The following is a 14,263-nucleotide window of genomic DNA, read 5'->3' as shown; positions in this document are numbered from 1 at the left end:
ATTTGAGCATGAGCTTTCGTGAGCTACAGCACACTTCATCGGATGCATACTGACAGTTGTTTCTTTGTATCCAAAAGTAATGTGCTAAGAAGCAGTTTTAGAACTGAAACAAAATAAGTTTATATAGAAAAACATCACGCTGGTTTTGCACTATCGTGTGTTTTTTGGTCTGCTTCTGTAATTTATGCATCTGAAGGGAGTTACTTTTTTTCTGATAATAGACAATAGTGAAGGATGGAAATATCAGTACATAGCTTAACTCTGATGTGTGCTTTTCTGAGACAAATTTAGAGCCAAATCCTCAGCTAGTGTAAAGGTAATGTAGTTCCTTTGACTTCACTGGAGGTATTTTGATTTATAATAGATCAGAATCTGTCCTATATTTTAGACCATATTTGTTTTATTCTGTTCTTAGCATTAATAGTTTTGAATATCCTGCATGACAATAATATTGTAATGCTTTTTAAATGTGATCAATTACTCTAAATTTTACAAATTTTAATAAATGGTGGGGCAAACCTATCTGTCTGTCTATTTATGTCTCCTGTGAGTGTCCATCACTGTAATATCCAAGTACCTTTGAAGAGGTAATAACCAAAATGACAATAAGCGAGGAATCTAATTTTCCTCTCTACTTCTCCCAAGACATTCACAAGATAGCTAAATAGTATATCACTTGAAATAATATGTCTGCAGAATATTAGCATTAAAACTTTGCAAAACATGCCACATATACTCTAATTTTACTTCTTGAATGTTGTTTCCTAGGAGCTAGAAAACATAAAATCCCAAACCTGATTTACAATAGCTGTACTTTTCATTCAGGTTTACAGTATTTCATCTAAGTGCTTTGGCTGCTTGTTTATGAGGGTTAGCAATCAAATTATTATCACTACGTTTTGAAGTTTAGTAACCCATTAAGGTGAATATAGTCACATATCTCCTGAACGTTGACACTGTTTCTGTCTGCAAACTCAGCAAAACAGAAATATATTGACATTAAGAAAAAGGCAGTCTTCACAATCATAAGGTGGAGCTGAATGGTGAGGGCAATTGTGGGGATTCTATTTATTTTTAGAAAAAGTATGTGGCCAAGGCCATATTATACTATACTTAACAGTACACTATGCAGATTGTACTGCAGCGCTGACAGGCCTAACTTGGTTCAGACAATTTTCTGGTTACAGTGTCTGTGGTTTGATGCTAAAAGTGGCAAACAAAAATGTCCCACTGCTATTAAATGTCTTTTTGCGCTAGAGAACATTTAAACTAGTTCTGATTTTTTTCCTCTAAGGAGTCATCATACAGTTAAATAGTTTTTACAGTAGCTCATGTAAGTATTGCTGTACTAATTTCTGCAAATAATAATCAAATGTTAGTGAAAACATGATACAATATAAGTGGAGCGCATAAGCTTGCTAATACTATACAACACTGTACCAAAATATATAAGGGTAGAAATTATATTCACAGACATTGATATTCTCATTTAATAGTTTTTGTGTTTAAAAACTGGTGCTTTCTGCATTTCACTGAGCCCTTATAAAGACCAAAATTCTGAATGAGAAAGAATAAAAAATCCAAGGAAGATGTCAGGCAGCAGGATTCCACTTACTTGTAAAGAGCCACATCGCAAAATATATACAATATAGGGGAAAGACTTCTAACAGTAGCAAAGGCTGTGGCAGATCGTGATGGATTTGTTGACCATTTTAAGGCCTCTCAATTTGTGAACTGGGTGAAAGACAGCAGTGAAAATTTGAGATACTTGCCTTACAACAGGGTCAGTAGCACAACATCAGCAAAACAGCCTGGAAAAGACTGGCCAGCTGTGTGGGGAAACTTTTAAAATACAGCTTTTTCCAGTTTTAGCCTAATTTTGAATATTGAATTCATTCTGTAAGGTGTAGCCAGTATCTAGCATTCATGTTCGCTTTCCTGGAAGATTAATAATGACTACTAACATTTTACTTTCTTCAAATTTGACTGGCTGGCTCCTGAATAATATTTGTCATGCAAACTATAGTACAAAAGCTAGGTGTTGGTACATCTCTAGTAAAGTAGGGAGAACCTAATTGGTCTAAGTAATTCTTCCACTCTACTCTGCGCTGATTAGGCCTCCGCTGGAGTATTGTGTCCAGTCTGGATGCCATATTTCAGGAAACGTGAACAAACGGGAGAAAGTCCAGAGAAGAGCAATACAAATTATTAAATATGTACAAAAATATGACCTATAAAGGAAGATTGAAGAAATTGGGTTTGTTTAGTCTGGAGAAGAGAATACTGAGGGTGGACATAGCAGTTTTCAAGAACATAAAAAGTTGTTACAAGGAGGAGGGAGAAAAAATGTTATTAACCCCTGAGGATAGGACAAGGAGTAATGGGCTTAAATTGTGGCAAGGGATGTTTAGGTTGGACATTAGGAAAAGCTTCCTAGCTGTCAGGATAGATAAGCACTGGAATAAATTGCCTAGGGAGGTTGTGGCATCTCTGTCACTGGAGATTTTTAAGAGCAGGCTAGACAAACACCTGTCAGGGCTGGTCCAGATAATACTTAATCCTGCCTTGAGTGCAGGGGACTGGATTAGAAGACCTCTTGAGGACCTTTCCAGTAGGGTTGCCAATTTTGGTTGGATGTATTCCTGGAGGTTTCTTTGCATGACATAATCTTTAATTAAAGATTAATCTTTAATTCCTGGAGACTCCAGGTCAATCCTGGAGGGTTGGCATTGGCAACCCTACTTTCCAGTCCTATGATTCTATGTCAGAATTAACTGGTTTCTTGGTTTTCTAATTCACCCAAAATGGAACATTAGCAAGTGGGATGGACTGGAATGGAATGCAGAACTCTGTATGAGAAAATCAATTTTTACTTCCTTTATATAAGAGAGACAAGATCGGTGAGGTAATATCTTTTACTGGACCAACTTCTGTTGGTGAAAGACAAGCTTTCAAGTTTCACAGAGTTCTTCTTTAGCTTGAAAGCTTGTCTCTTTGACCAACAGAAGTCAGTCCAGTAAAAGATATTACCTCATGCACCTTGCCTGTCTAAAATCCTTGTTCCAACATGGCTACAACAGTACTCATTAACATAAGGCAGCCAGCACTGATTTATAATTACAGTCAAAGCTGGCAAAGAAAATACAGATTTTGAACTACCCAAAAAAACAGAACTGACATTTTCAAATGCAGATGCCTAAATTTAGGAATCTTAATCCATGTTAAAATTGGCCTCATTTTCAGAATTGCTGTGCACTCACGGATGCTACTGAAGTCAGTGGAGGCTATTACAGTACAACATACAGGAGACACAGGCACTTCTGTTTAGGTGTATAAATATATATTTAGATACCTAACTTTAGGTATCCACGTTTGAAACTGTTGTTTTAAAAAATGTTTTCAAACACCTGCAGAAATGTGAATCTCAGAACACTGAAGGTAAAACAGTTTTTTAAATATTTTCAGATCCAAAAAACCCCCCAAATTAATTTTGCAAACTGCAAAGAGAAAACAATTTGTAACTGTTGTCTTTTTTCCATGAACCCATCTCTCATCCTTTGTTTTTTAGGTTTTTCTCATGCTTTGGGATGTCTGAAGCCGGGGCACTGACAGCAACTTTGGTCTTTGCTTCTGACCAAGAACCTGAGCTGGACTTAAGTTCAGGCCTCCCTCCAATCTGTCCTCCGAGGCCACGGATCATTTACCTGTCCTCAGGACAATATGCAACAGTAATCCCAAACCAGCCAAAAACTTCCTTAAATTAAAAACCAAAAAACTTCAACTTTGGGAAAACAGAAAATCAATAGAAATAAAAGTAAACCTTACAGTTTTGCACTGCAGGTTGAAATTACCACACACCTAGCTGGGTAAACAGACTTTTTCACATTACAGGTAGACTTAATGTAGCCTTAATTTTACATCCTGGATTCAGCTATATCCTTGCTTGTCTTTCTGCTTAATGCTTCCTGTGCTCACTCAGCATTCAGCAATCATGTTTTTCCAAGTCTGATCTCCTTTTCTCCCCCGAAACAAATTTTAAAAACATGATCTCCATTTGTGCATGTGCAGTTGATAGAACCTATTACCTGCATGCAGAGGTGACAGTGCTTAAACACATGTACGACAAGTGCAAGACCAGGTTGAAGTCTGAAAATATAGTCTGTATACTGTAATTACAATATTATTATCCAACATTTCCCAGCATCCTCTTTTCATCATCCTATTTTGGTTGTTTTGTTTAAGGAAGTAAAAGCCACAGAGATTTTTTTCATAATGTGACCTACGTTTCATTTTTAACATTTCAGTGCTTTCTAGAAGTTGTGAAATAAATGACTGATTTAAAAAAAAATCATGAATAAGAATTTATATTGCACAATCCTTCATCAAAAGTGAGATTCTTTAAAAACTGCCATAGGGAAAAATACTCCTCGGAGACCCACACAGGCAGTCTCAGCTCTAATATTCCGCCCTCGTGTATGTGCACAGAACTCAAATGTCAGCTCAAATATTCTGCTTTCCCCTATATGTGCAGAACTCAGAACTCATGTAGGGAAGAGCAGAGGGATGGTGCTGGGAGCCATGATCTGAGCAGATGGAAGAGAACAGAATATTGTGGCTAGGATCCATGCTCTACACACATAGGGAAGAGTAAGTTTTAGACCCGAAATCTGAATCCCTCATATATAAGGGAGAGCAGAATATCAGATCCAGGTTTCAATTCCTCACATGTAAGCAGTATATTGGAACCAAGATTGGCCATCCAGCTGATTCACAAATGAGTTAACAAGGCAATTCTAATACTTGCCGTAGGGCATGGGATCATTTTACAACTCTCAAGGCAGGAGACAGAAGGCCAGGTCTTTTCTAATTCAGCAGCTTCAGGGGATTTGTAGAAAGGGAAAAGGAGTCTAGTGGGGATTATTTTTGAGCAGGCACTCCTTCTCGTGGCTGAGAGCGGTGGATTATTCCTGTCCTAGTATTCAGAGGCAACTCCTTTGGCAAGCTTCTGCGGTGACTTTTTTTCCCCCAACAGCTTCCTTCACCCAAAAGTAGTTGAACTGCTCAGGACTGGAGCAACCCAGTCTTATCCAGCCTCTCACCAGACTCTGTGTGTCCTCCTCCCTGTAATGAGGAGGTGGGGCTGTCAATCCTACCCCTCCCCTTTCTTGGCCTTTACTCATTGTCTGTGTGTATGTCCGTGACTACTGCTGCTAATGACAAAGGGCCACCTCTTCCTTGGGGCACTGTGCCAGTCACTGTGCCTGTTTGTATGCCCCCTGCTGATGCTAAAGAAACAAAGAAGCTGTCCATCTCTTCCCTCTTCCTTTCCCAGCATGCAGCAGCACTGACAGTGTCAACCCTGTTCAACAATGCAAAAACCACAAATTAAGCCAAGACCTTTATAATTAACATAGTCATTTGAGTGTGCAAATTCCCCAGTGTTACTGGCCGTACAGCACTGATTAGTTAGGTCTGCATCACTCATTCCTAGTTAGGATGTCTGTACAATATTTTTATTTAAACATGCTAGAAATTTAAAAAGTTTATTATAATTTGATACATAGGATTTTTTTTTTTTACAAAGATTACTAATGGGTTCACTCCAGGAGAATGCTGCATGGCCTGAACACCCACACTACTGGGGATACACAGGGTTTTCCCCTGTTTTTGGTAACAGCAGCATAGATCCCTGAAAATGACATGACTTGATCCAGGTGGTATCAGTAACCTCTCATTAAATGCTCTGAGAAGAGCTCTTTCCTTAAGGCACAGGAGTTAATGGTGATTCTATTTTCTAAAACAGAATACACCTATTAATGTCTTAATGAGCACTATTATATCCTAGCTCCACAATTTTCTGCCATAAACCAACCAATTGTAAATCTTTCCTCAGTAATTCCCAGTTTAGAACTGTTATTTCAATAACAAAAAGTTAATAGTGTTCTGGCAAAGGGTTTTCTAACTTCTGCAGCCTTCTAGCTCCAGCCAGGGTGACTCAGTGATAGCTGATGTGGAATCAGCGAGTTCCTTTCTCAATCCAATTCTTTCTTTGCTAATGCAATATGCTACAGGCTTTAAAATGGTAAATGTATCTTAAAAATATTGTGCTGAATTTTACATTTTAAGAGGTAACTTGAAAGTGTCCTTTAGTATTTAAGCTTGAACCTTAATAAATGGGGGAGTGGGGGGTAGGGAAGAGAGAAAAATAGTTGTATTTAATAAATGAATATCGCAATGAACTACTATTGTTTATATCAGTGGTTCTCAACCAGGGGTACATGTATCCCTGGGGGTACACAGAAGTCTTCCAGGGGGTACATCAACTCATCTACAACAAGGAATCCGGTGGCACCTTAAAGACTAACAGATTTATTTGGGCATAAGTTTTCATGGGTAAAAACACCCACTTCTTCAGATGCAACTCATCTAGATATTTGCCTAGTTTTACAACAGGCTTCATAAAAAGCACCAGTGAACTCAGTACAAACTAAAATTTCATACAGACAATGACTTGTTTATACTGCTCTGTGTACTACACTCTGAAATTTAAGTGCAATATTTATATTCCAGTCGATTTATTTTATAATTATATGGTAAAGTGAGAAAGTAAGCAATTTTTCAGTAATAGTATGCTGTGACACTTTTGTATTTTTATGTCTGATTTTGTAAGCAAATAGTTTTTAAGTGAGGTGAAACTTGGGATATGCAAGACAAATCAGATGCCTGAAAGGGGTATGGTAGTCTGGAAAGGTTGAGAGCTACTTCCCCCTCTGCTGGATAGAATTGGAATTGCTCATCTAAGTGCTGCAGCATTTGTCTTTTGCTGCTATCAGCTAACAGAGATTTTCCTTTCGCTGAAGTTGTAGGGGATTGTGCTTGTGGAGCGAAAGCTCTCTTCGTGCTCTCACTGTGAACGTCTGTGGTGGGCAATATAGTGACAACCATGAAATCCTTGGTGATCGCAGATGTGTTAACATTTCATTGCCAGAAATACTGATGTGACTAAATTCAGCTCTTGGGTAAGCAGGAGTCAAAATAAGACTAAGGACTGCAAGATGGGCAACAATATTTGTAAATTACTTTGAAAATTTAAAGAATAACTATAGTAACACTCACTATTAATTATTACAATTATTACCTTGTTTTTAAATTACTACCAGTTCATTTCAGTGATAAATAATCAGTTTCATGTTTTTGCACCTGGTTTCTGTGAGCAATACTTATTTACATGGGTAATTTAACAATTGTTCAAACATTTTATTACTACATGTTAAACTTTTTAATGCAGGGGTGGCCAAACTTACTGACTCTCCGAGCCACATATGACAATCTTCAGAAGTTCGAGAGTCAGGGCGCATGTACCGGGGCTCGGGGCTTCAGTCCCACAGGAGGACCTGCCAGGACTCAGGGCTTCAGCCCTGCAGGGAGGGGGGTTTTAGGTCTTCAGCCCTGTGAGAGGTGCCTGCTCGGGGCTTCAGCCCCGCTCCTGCTGAAGTCCCGAGCCCCAGCAGGCACGCCCTGCTGGGCTGAAGCCCTGAGTCCCTCTTCTGCTGGGCAGAAGCCAGAAGCAACATGTGGGGGGAGGCATGTGAGGTCACGCTCCCCCCCAATTTGTCAGGGTTTGCTGGCCTCGCTTGGTTACATGGTGCAATTGGGCCCCATCACTGCTCTGCAGCTGCTGGAGCCAGCATGCTGGGAGCTGCGGCTATGGGGAGAGGCAGCGGCAAACAGCTGGGAGCTGCAGGGATAGCTGCTGCTTCTCCCCATGGAGCTAAAGCAGCAGCCCCTCCCTGCAGCTCCTAGCTGTTTGCCACGGCCTCTCCACAAGGGAGCTAACACCTGGGGGCTGCAGGGAGAGGCCACTGAGAGTAAGGTGGGAGGTCTGGGGGGGCGTGACTTAAGCTGTTGGGGGGGAGGTGAATCTTTAAATTATGCCCCTCCTCCCCTCAGCAGACACCAGTTGTCTCTGGCAGACACCCCTAGCCCGACACCCCTAGCCCAACACCCCAGCGGAGGGTGGCAGAAGCCCTGAGCTTCCCACCCCTCCAGTCTGGTAGGTAGAGAATGGGGGGCGGGGGCTCCGTGAGCTGCTTTTTAACTGTAAAAGTTGGTTTGGCCACCCCTGCTCAAATGGAAGGCTTATTATACCATTAAGGGACTTTTGATTGTGCAATTAGAACAGTTTGACCACCAATGGGTATGCAAACCAAGATAAAGATGTCACTCTTATGTTTGCAGAACTCTGTGGGGGGGGGGAGGGTAGATATTGTAATGTGGTGATCCTGTTGGAAGTCTCTGTTATAAAAATCACAACTTTGTGAGGTTTCAGCCATCTCAATGTTTTTTAAATGGTGAGTGGCAAGTAGGGTGATCAGATACTCAGATTTTATAGGGATAGTCCCGATATGCGAGGCTTTGTCTTATATAGGTGCCTATTACCCCGACCCCTTGTCCCGATTTTACATTTGCTATCTGGTCACCCCTGTGGCAAGACACCAAATGACCGGAGTGGGCCAAATTTTGCCTCTTCCTTTGCAATAACATCGGGCCTTTCATTACTGAAAGCAAGGGTTTTTTTCAGTCTGCTTGCTGCACTGGGGTTGTATAAAGGCCTGAGCTTGAGTAACTGATCCCAGGCAAATCGTGGGTGAAAGGAGTTGCAGAACTGGGGTCTTGAGTCCACTGGTTGAAATAACTAGAAAATGTTGGGGGCGGGGGAATGAAAATGGGGATCTATTAAGAACAGACTACAACTCAAATCAGCTTGTCCCCACTGCACAGCCCCTTCTTCCTGGAAAGGGAAGACGAAAGGTCCTGAACCAGGAAATGACCAGGTTCTATTTGAAAAGAGTGGCTGCATGGCTAGCCTGGCGCTGCAGAGAAGCAACCCCAGGAACTGTGTACAGAGCCACATGCAGAACAGACTGTGACTGCCAGATATCACACTGGATGCAGCTGTGTGTGGGACTGATGGGGGGACAGCAGCAATTGGGCAGGGAGCCAGTGCAGAGGGGCCCCGATCAGAGACACTCTGCTAAAACTGATCCTGGCCTGGAAACCTGTAAGCCCCTATTTGCTTGAATAGAGACTGGACTGGAGAGGGCATCCCAGGCACTAGGCCTGAAGAGTCCCAACTCTCCATTTGGCTTTCCCAGGGACCCAAACAAGAACCGCTATTGCTCACTTTGAACTGTAACTTTTTAAGCCTCTGTACCTAGGGTGTTTGCACCTTTCCTTTTCTTGCCAGCCCTGGTACATTACCTTTCACTAGGCCAATGCCTACCAAGTCTAGCTGCTGAAGCACATACAGCATTTGCCTCCAAGTCGCTGACATGTTACTGGCACGGTAGGGGCTTGACATTCTCCAGCACTGAGCAGCCCCCCTAATTACAGAATGCAGAAGAATGGACAATAAAACTGTGGTAGTGGTGCCACATAGAGTTGCCAACTTTCTAATTGCACAAAACCCGAACACACTTGCCCTGCCACCTGCCCTTCCCCTTCTCCGAGGCCCGGCCCCCACTCACTCCAGCCCCCCCCATCGCTTGCTCTCCCCCACCCTCACTCACATTCACCAGGCTGAGGCAGGGGTTTGGGGTGCAGGTGGGGGTGTGGACTGCAGCTGGGCAGCGCTTAACTCAGGCAGCTCCTGGTTGGTGGCACAGCAGGGCTGTCAGGCTCCCTGCCTGCCCTGGCTCCTCACTGCTCCTGGAATCGGCTGCCATGTCCAGCTCCAAGGTGGAGGCTTGGCCAGGCGGGTCTGCATGGTGCCCGCTGCCCGCGCCCACAGGTGCCGCCCCCGCAGCTCCCATTGGCCAAGGAAGCAGTGCCTGTGCACCCCTTAGTACAAGGACCGCAATTGTCCCAAACACTTGTGGGGGGTTTCAAGGGTGGCTATAAACTAGACAAACACTGAGCATGAAGATAACAAACAAAAGAAAGGGTTAGGAAAAGGGGGGACAAAGGTTAAACCAAATAAAAATAATGTGAGTTATATTATGTATAGTGTCTCATTCAAATCATTCTGAAGATAACAAAAATTGAGTATTTGCACTTAAAAACAAACAACAAACCTCCCAGTGCTTTTGAACCATCAAGAATTATATATATCTTAATTCAGTGACTATGCATGCTCATTTCTGTAACTCATGTACTTTTTCCTCCTTCTCCTTCCTAGTGTATATTAAATATTCATATGTCTGTCATGGTCATCATTTTAGTTCCAATCCGGCAAACACTTACACACATGCTTAACTTTACTCACATGAGTAGTCACATTGAAGTCAGAGCCTTCGACTGTGAGCTCTTCAGGGCAGGGATGTGTTTTCTGTGTATTTTCTATGAAGCACATAGCTGTCACTACAAATACTAATCAATAATAATGTAGAAAATCTTATAAACTTGAATCTTTTAAATTAGAGACAGATAGCACAGGAAGTGGGGTTTATGGGAGGACTTGAATGAGAGCAAGGATATTTGGCAGAGAGGAATAGAGATGACTTTCCAATGATACAGAAGAGCTCCAAAAAAAGGCACCCAGGTGAGAGTGGGAGGAAGCAAAGGATGGTGAGAAGAGTAGGCAGGGTGAAAGGACAAAGGGCTAGATTCAAAGCCACTGAAGTCAGTGGAAGTATTTCATTGACTTCAGTGGACTTTGGATCTGGTCCATAATGATGAATGATAGGAAATATGAGAGATGTTGTAGGCTGGGGCAAACCAGCATGTAGTCTTGAAAGTTATGACAAGGAGTTTGAATTTTATGTGGGAAGAGATCCTGAGCCTGTGGAGAGACTCAAGGAGGGAGAGGTGTGACCTGGCCAAAGTGGTTGCAGGGGAGCATTTTTTAAGCTACTGAATGCTGGATGAAATTTAGAGATGTTTTAGACAGGTGCTCAGCTACTACAGGGATGAGGCTAATTGATGTTGCTAAAGGAGTTGGCGGATGTGATTGCAGAGCTATTGGCCATTGTCTTTGAAAACTCATGGCGATCGGGGGAAGTCCCGGACGACTGGAAAAAGGCTAATGTAGTGCCCATCTTTAAAAAAGGGAAGGAGGAGGACCCTGGGAACTACAGGCCAGTCAGCCTCACCTCAGTCCCTGGAAAAATCATGGAGCAGGTCCTCAAGGAATCAATTCTGAAGCACTTAGAGGAGAGGAAAGTGATCAGGAACAGTCAGCATGGATTCACCAAGGGCAAGTCATGCTTGACTAATCTAATTGCCTTCTATGACAAGATAACTGGCTCTGTGGATGAAGGGAAAGCGGTGGACGTGTTGTTCCTTGACTTTAGCAAAGCTTTTGATACGGTCTCCCACAGTATTCTTGCCAGCAAGCTAAAGAAGTATGGGCTGGATGAATGGACTATAAGGTGGATAGAAAGCTGGCTAGATTATCGGGCTCAACGGGTAGTGATCAATGGCTCCATGTCTAGTTGGCAGCCGGTATCAAGTGGAGTGCCCCAAGGGTCAGTCCTGGGGCCGGTTTTATTCAATATCTTCATAAATGATCTGGAGGATGGTGTGGATTGCACCCTCAGCAAGTTTGCAGATGACACTAAGCTGGGAGGAGTGGTAGATACGCCGGAGGATAGGGATAGGATACAGAGAGACCTAGACAAATTGGAGGATTGGGCCAGAACAAATCTGATGAGGTTCAACAAGGACAAGTGCAGAGTCCTTCACTTAGGACGGAAGAATCCCATGCACCGCTACAGACTAGGGACCGAATGGCTCGGCAGCAGTTCTGCAGAAAAGGACCTAGGGGTTACAGTGGACGAGAAGCTGGCTATGAGTCAACAGTGTGCCCTTGTTGCCAAGAAGGCCAATGGCATTTTGGGATGTATAAGTAGGGGCGTTGCCAGCAGATTGAGGGACGTGATCGTTCCCCTCTATTCGACACTGGTGAGGTCTCATCTGGAGTACTGTGTCCAGTTTTGGCCCCGATACCACAAGAAGGATGTGGAAAAATTGGAAAGAGTCCAGCGGAGGGCAACAAAAATGATTAGGGGACTGGAACGCATGAGTTATGAGGAGAGGCTGAGGGAACTGGGGATGTTTAGTCTGCGGAAGAGAAGAATGAGGGGGGATTTGATAGCTGCTTTCAACTACCTGAAAGGGGGTTCCAAAGAGGATGGATCTAGACTGTTCTCAGTGGTACCAGATGACAGAACAAGGAGTACTGGTCTCAAGTTGCAGTGGGGGAGGTTTAGGTTGGATATTAGGAAAACCTTTTTCACTAGGAGGGTGGTGAAACACTGGAATGCGTTACCTAGGGAGGTGGTGGAATCTCCTTCCTTAGAAGTTTTTAAGGTCAGGCTTGACAAAGCCCTGGCTGGGATGATTTAGTTGGGGATTGGCCCCGCTTTGAGCAGGGGATTGGACTAGATGACCTCCTGAGGTCCCTTCCAACCCTGATATTCTATGATTCTGTGATTCTTATTGGTCTGATCCTGCACCCACTAAGTCAAAGCAACATCCCCATTAACTTCAGTGGGTGTAATATCAAGCCTTATATGAGAAGGTGGGGTGTAATAAGGTACTGTTTACCAAGGACTAAGCAAAAACTGAGTAAGGACATTAGTATTTGGCCCAAAATATTATCTGTTTAATCTATCTAGCATTCTTATTGAAATGAAGAGAGAATTTTGGGTGTGCTTAGAAATAGACTTAATGCCATAGTCTGTAAAGTATTTGGGGATCTTGCTGGATGAAAAGCATTATTTTTGGTCTAAAAGAAGCTTAAAAATATGGGGCCGAATCCTGCAGCCCTACCTAGGCACAATTCACAGTAGGCTTATTGGGAGTTTTGTTTGAGTAAGGACTGCAGGACCAAGCCCTGTATTTTTAGAAGATGAGAAATACCTTGATTTAAAATTTTCAGTGGATCCCAGTTTAGTTTTAAATGCAGCATTACGATAAATAGTTTAATTCACATGTTCTAAAAGTGACCTCTTTCCTTTTCCAGAGACATCAGTTATTGCTCAGCCCATATTTGTTTTCGAAAAGAAAGAACGACCTTTCAAGGTAACACTTAAGCTTCTTCCTTTTGCTTTTGTCATAAAGCAGCCAGAAAATCAGGAAATAAAGGGCCTGATTGTGGAGCCTTGGCTCCACGAGGGGGAAGTGTTTCACAGCCCAGGTGCCAGCTTGAGCCCAAACATCTACATTGCAATTTTATAGCCCTGAAGCCCCGAGTCCCATGAGCCTGGGTCAGCTGACACGGGCCTGCCGCAGCTCTTTTATTGCAGTATAGACATATCAATTGACATGTTTTGTTCTTTTTTTTTTTTTTTTCCCCCAGAGGCCTGCAGAAGACCTGGTTTACAAGGCTGAGAATGGTAATAATTGCATAATTAAAACCCTTTATAATAATCTTGTATTTTTTGTGTATTTATTTGTAAGTGCTAAGTCCATTGCATGCATTAGTAGTGATTAGAATTTCACCTTGTATGTAACATGGCAATTTACCGTGGGTGGATTAAGACTATATATGGGGCACAGAGTCACCACTTTTTTGTCCTCCTTTATCACACACACCCCATCCAAATTTCAGCTCCCCTGCAGCACTGACACAACTATTAGATTTTGAATGATCTCTTCACTTCCTTCAGGTCTTGTTATAAGGTGACCCCATAGAGGGAAGAGTGCTGTGGATCCAGAGTCCTGTTTCAGCCATCTGTTTAAAATCAGCTGAGTGCCATACAGCCTGATGCAGAGTGAAAAAAAGGCCTGATCCAAAGCCCAGTGAAGTCAGCGGGAGTGGAACTGATCTCAGTGGGCTTTGGATCAGGCCATTACTGAGGCATCAAGAGCCCCTTCCATAAGTAGATTCTGCTAGAGCCTTGCAACCTGACCCAAACCCAGTGATATCCAACTACAAGTGTCGGGTTTGGGTCAGGTTGCATCTAAAAACAGCCCCAAACCTCTCAGGTCAAGTTGAGTGTAGTCAACTCTGAGCACCTCCTCCTGTCCATGAGGTCAGCACAGTGGCTGCTGCCACTGAGTTGCAGTGCCTCTCACTCTGCAGCACACGCAGCACAGCAAGGCAGCAATGGCCAGCGGATGAGGCATGCAGCCCCTGCTGCACCGACCCCATGGGCAGGAGGCAGCTGGAGACTATTTGCAGACATGAGATATGGGGAATGGGAAGCCCCCAGCAGGCCAAGCTCCAAGGACGAGGCAGTCACACTGACTCAGGGTCAGGGGGAAGTGTTGGGTTGGGCTGGATCTAAAAATGACTCAACACTCTTGGGTTAGGTTGGGT

The 14,263-nt window shown here is 43.0% G+C and overlaps 1 protein-coding gene across 1 annotated transcript in view; it reads left to right on the top strand.

Annotated features, from left to right (window-relative positions):
• Positions 1 to 14,263, top strand: part of RANBP3L (RAN binding protein 3 like) — a 58,601-nt gene that overhangs the window by 4,482 nt on the left and 39,856 nt on the right. Inside the window, exons 2-3 of the mRNA XM_074952484.1 lie at positions 12,965 to 13,023; positions 13,301 to 13,337. Of these exons, the coding sequence (XP_074808585.1) occupies positions 12,965 to 13,023; positions 13,301 to 13,337 (96 nt within the window). The remainder of the gene's footprint in view (positions 1 to 12,964; positions 13,024 to 13,300; positions 13,338 to 14,263) is intronic.

This window comes from Natator depressus, chromosome 5, assembly GCF_965152275.1.
Source record: "Natator depressus isolate rNatDep1 chromosome 5, rNatDep2.hap1, whole genome shotgun sequence".
NCBI lineage: Eukaryota > Metazoa > Chordata > Testudines > Cheloniidae > Natator > Natator depressus.
Note: the sequence above shows the minus strand (reverse complement) of the source record. Positions and strands in the feature narration are given on the sequence as shown.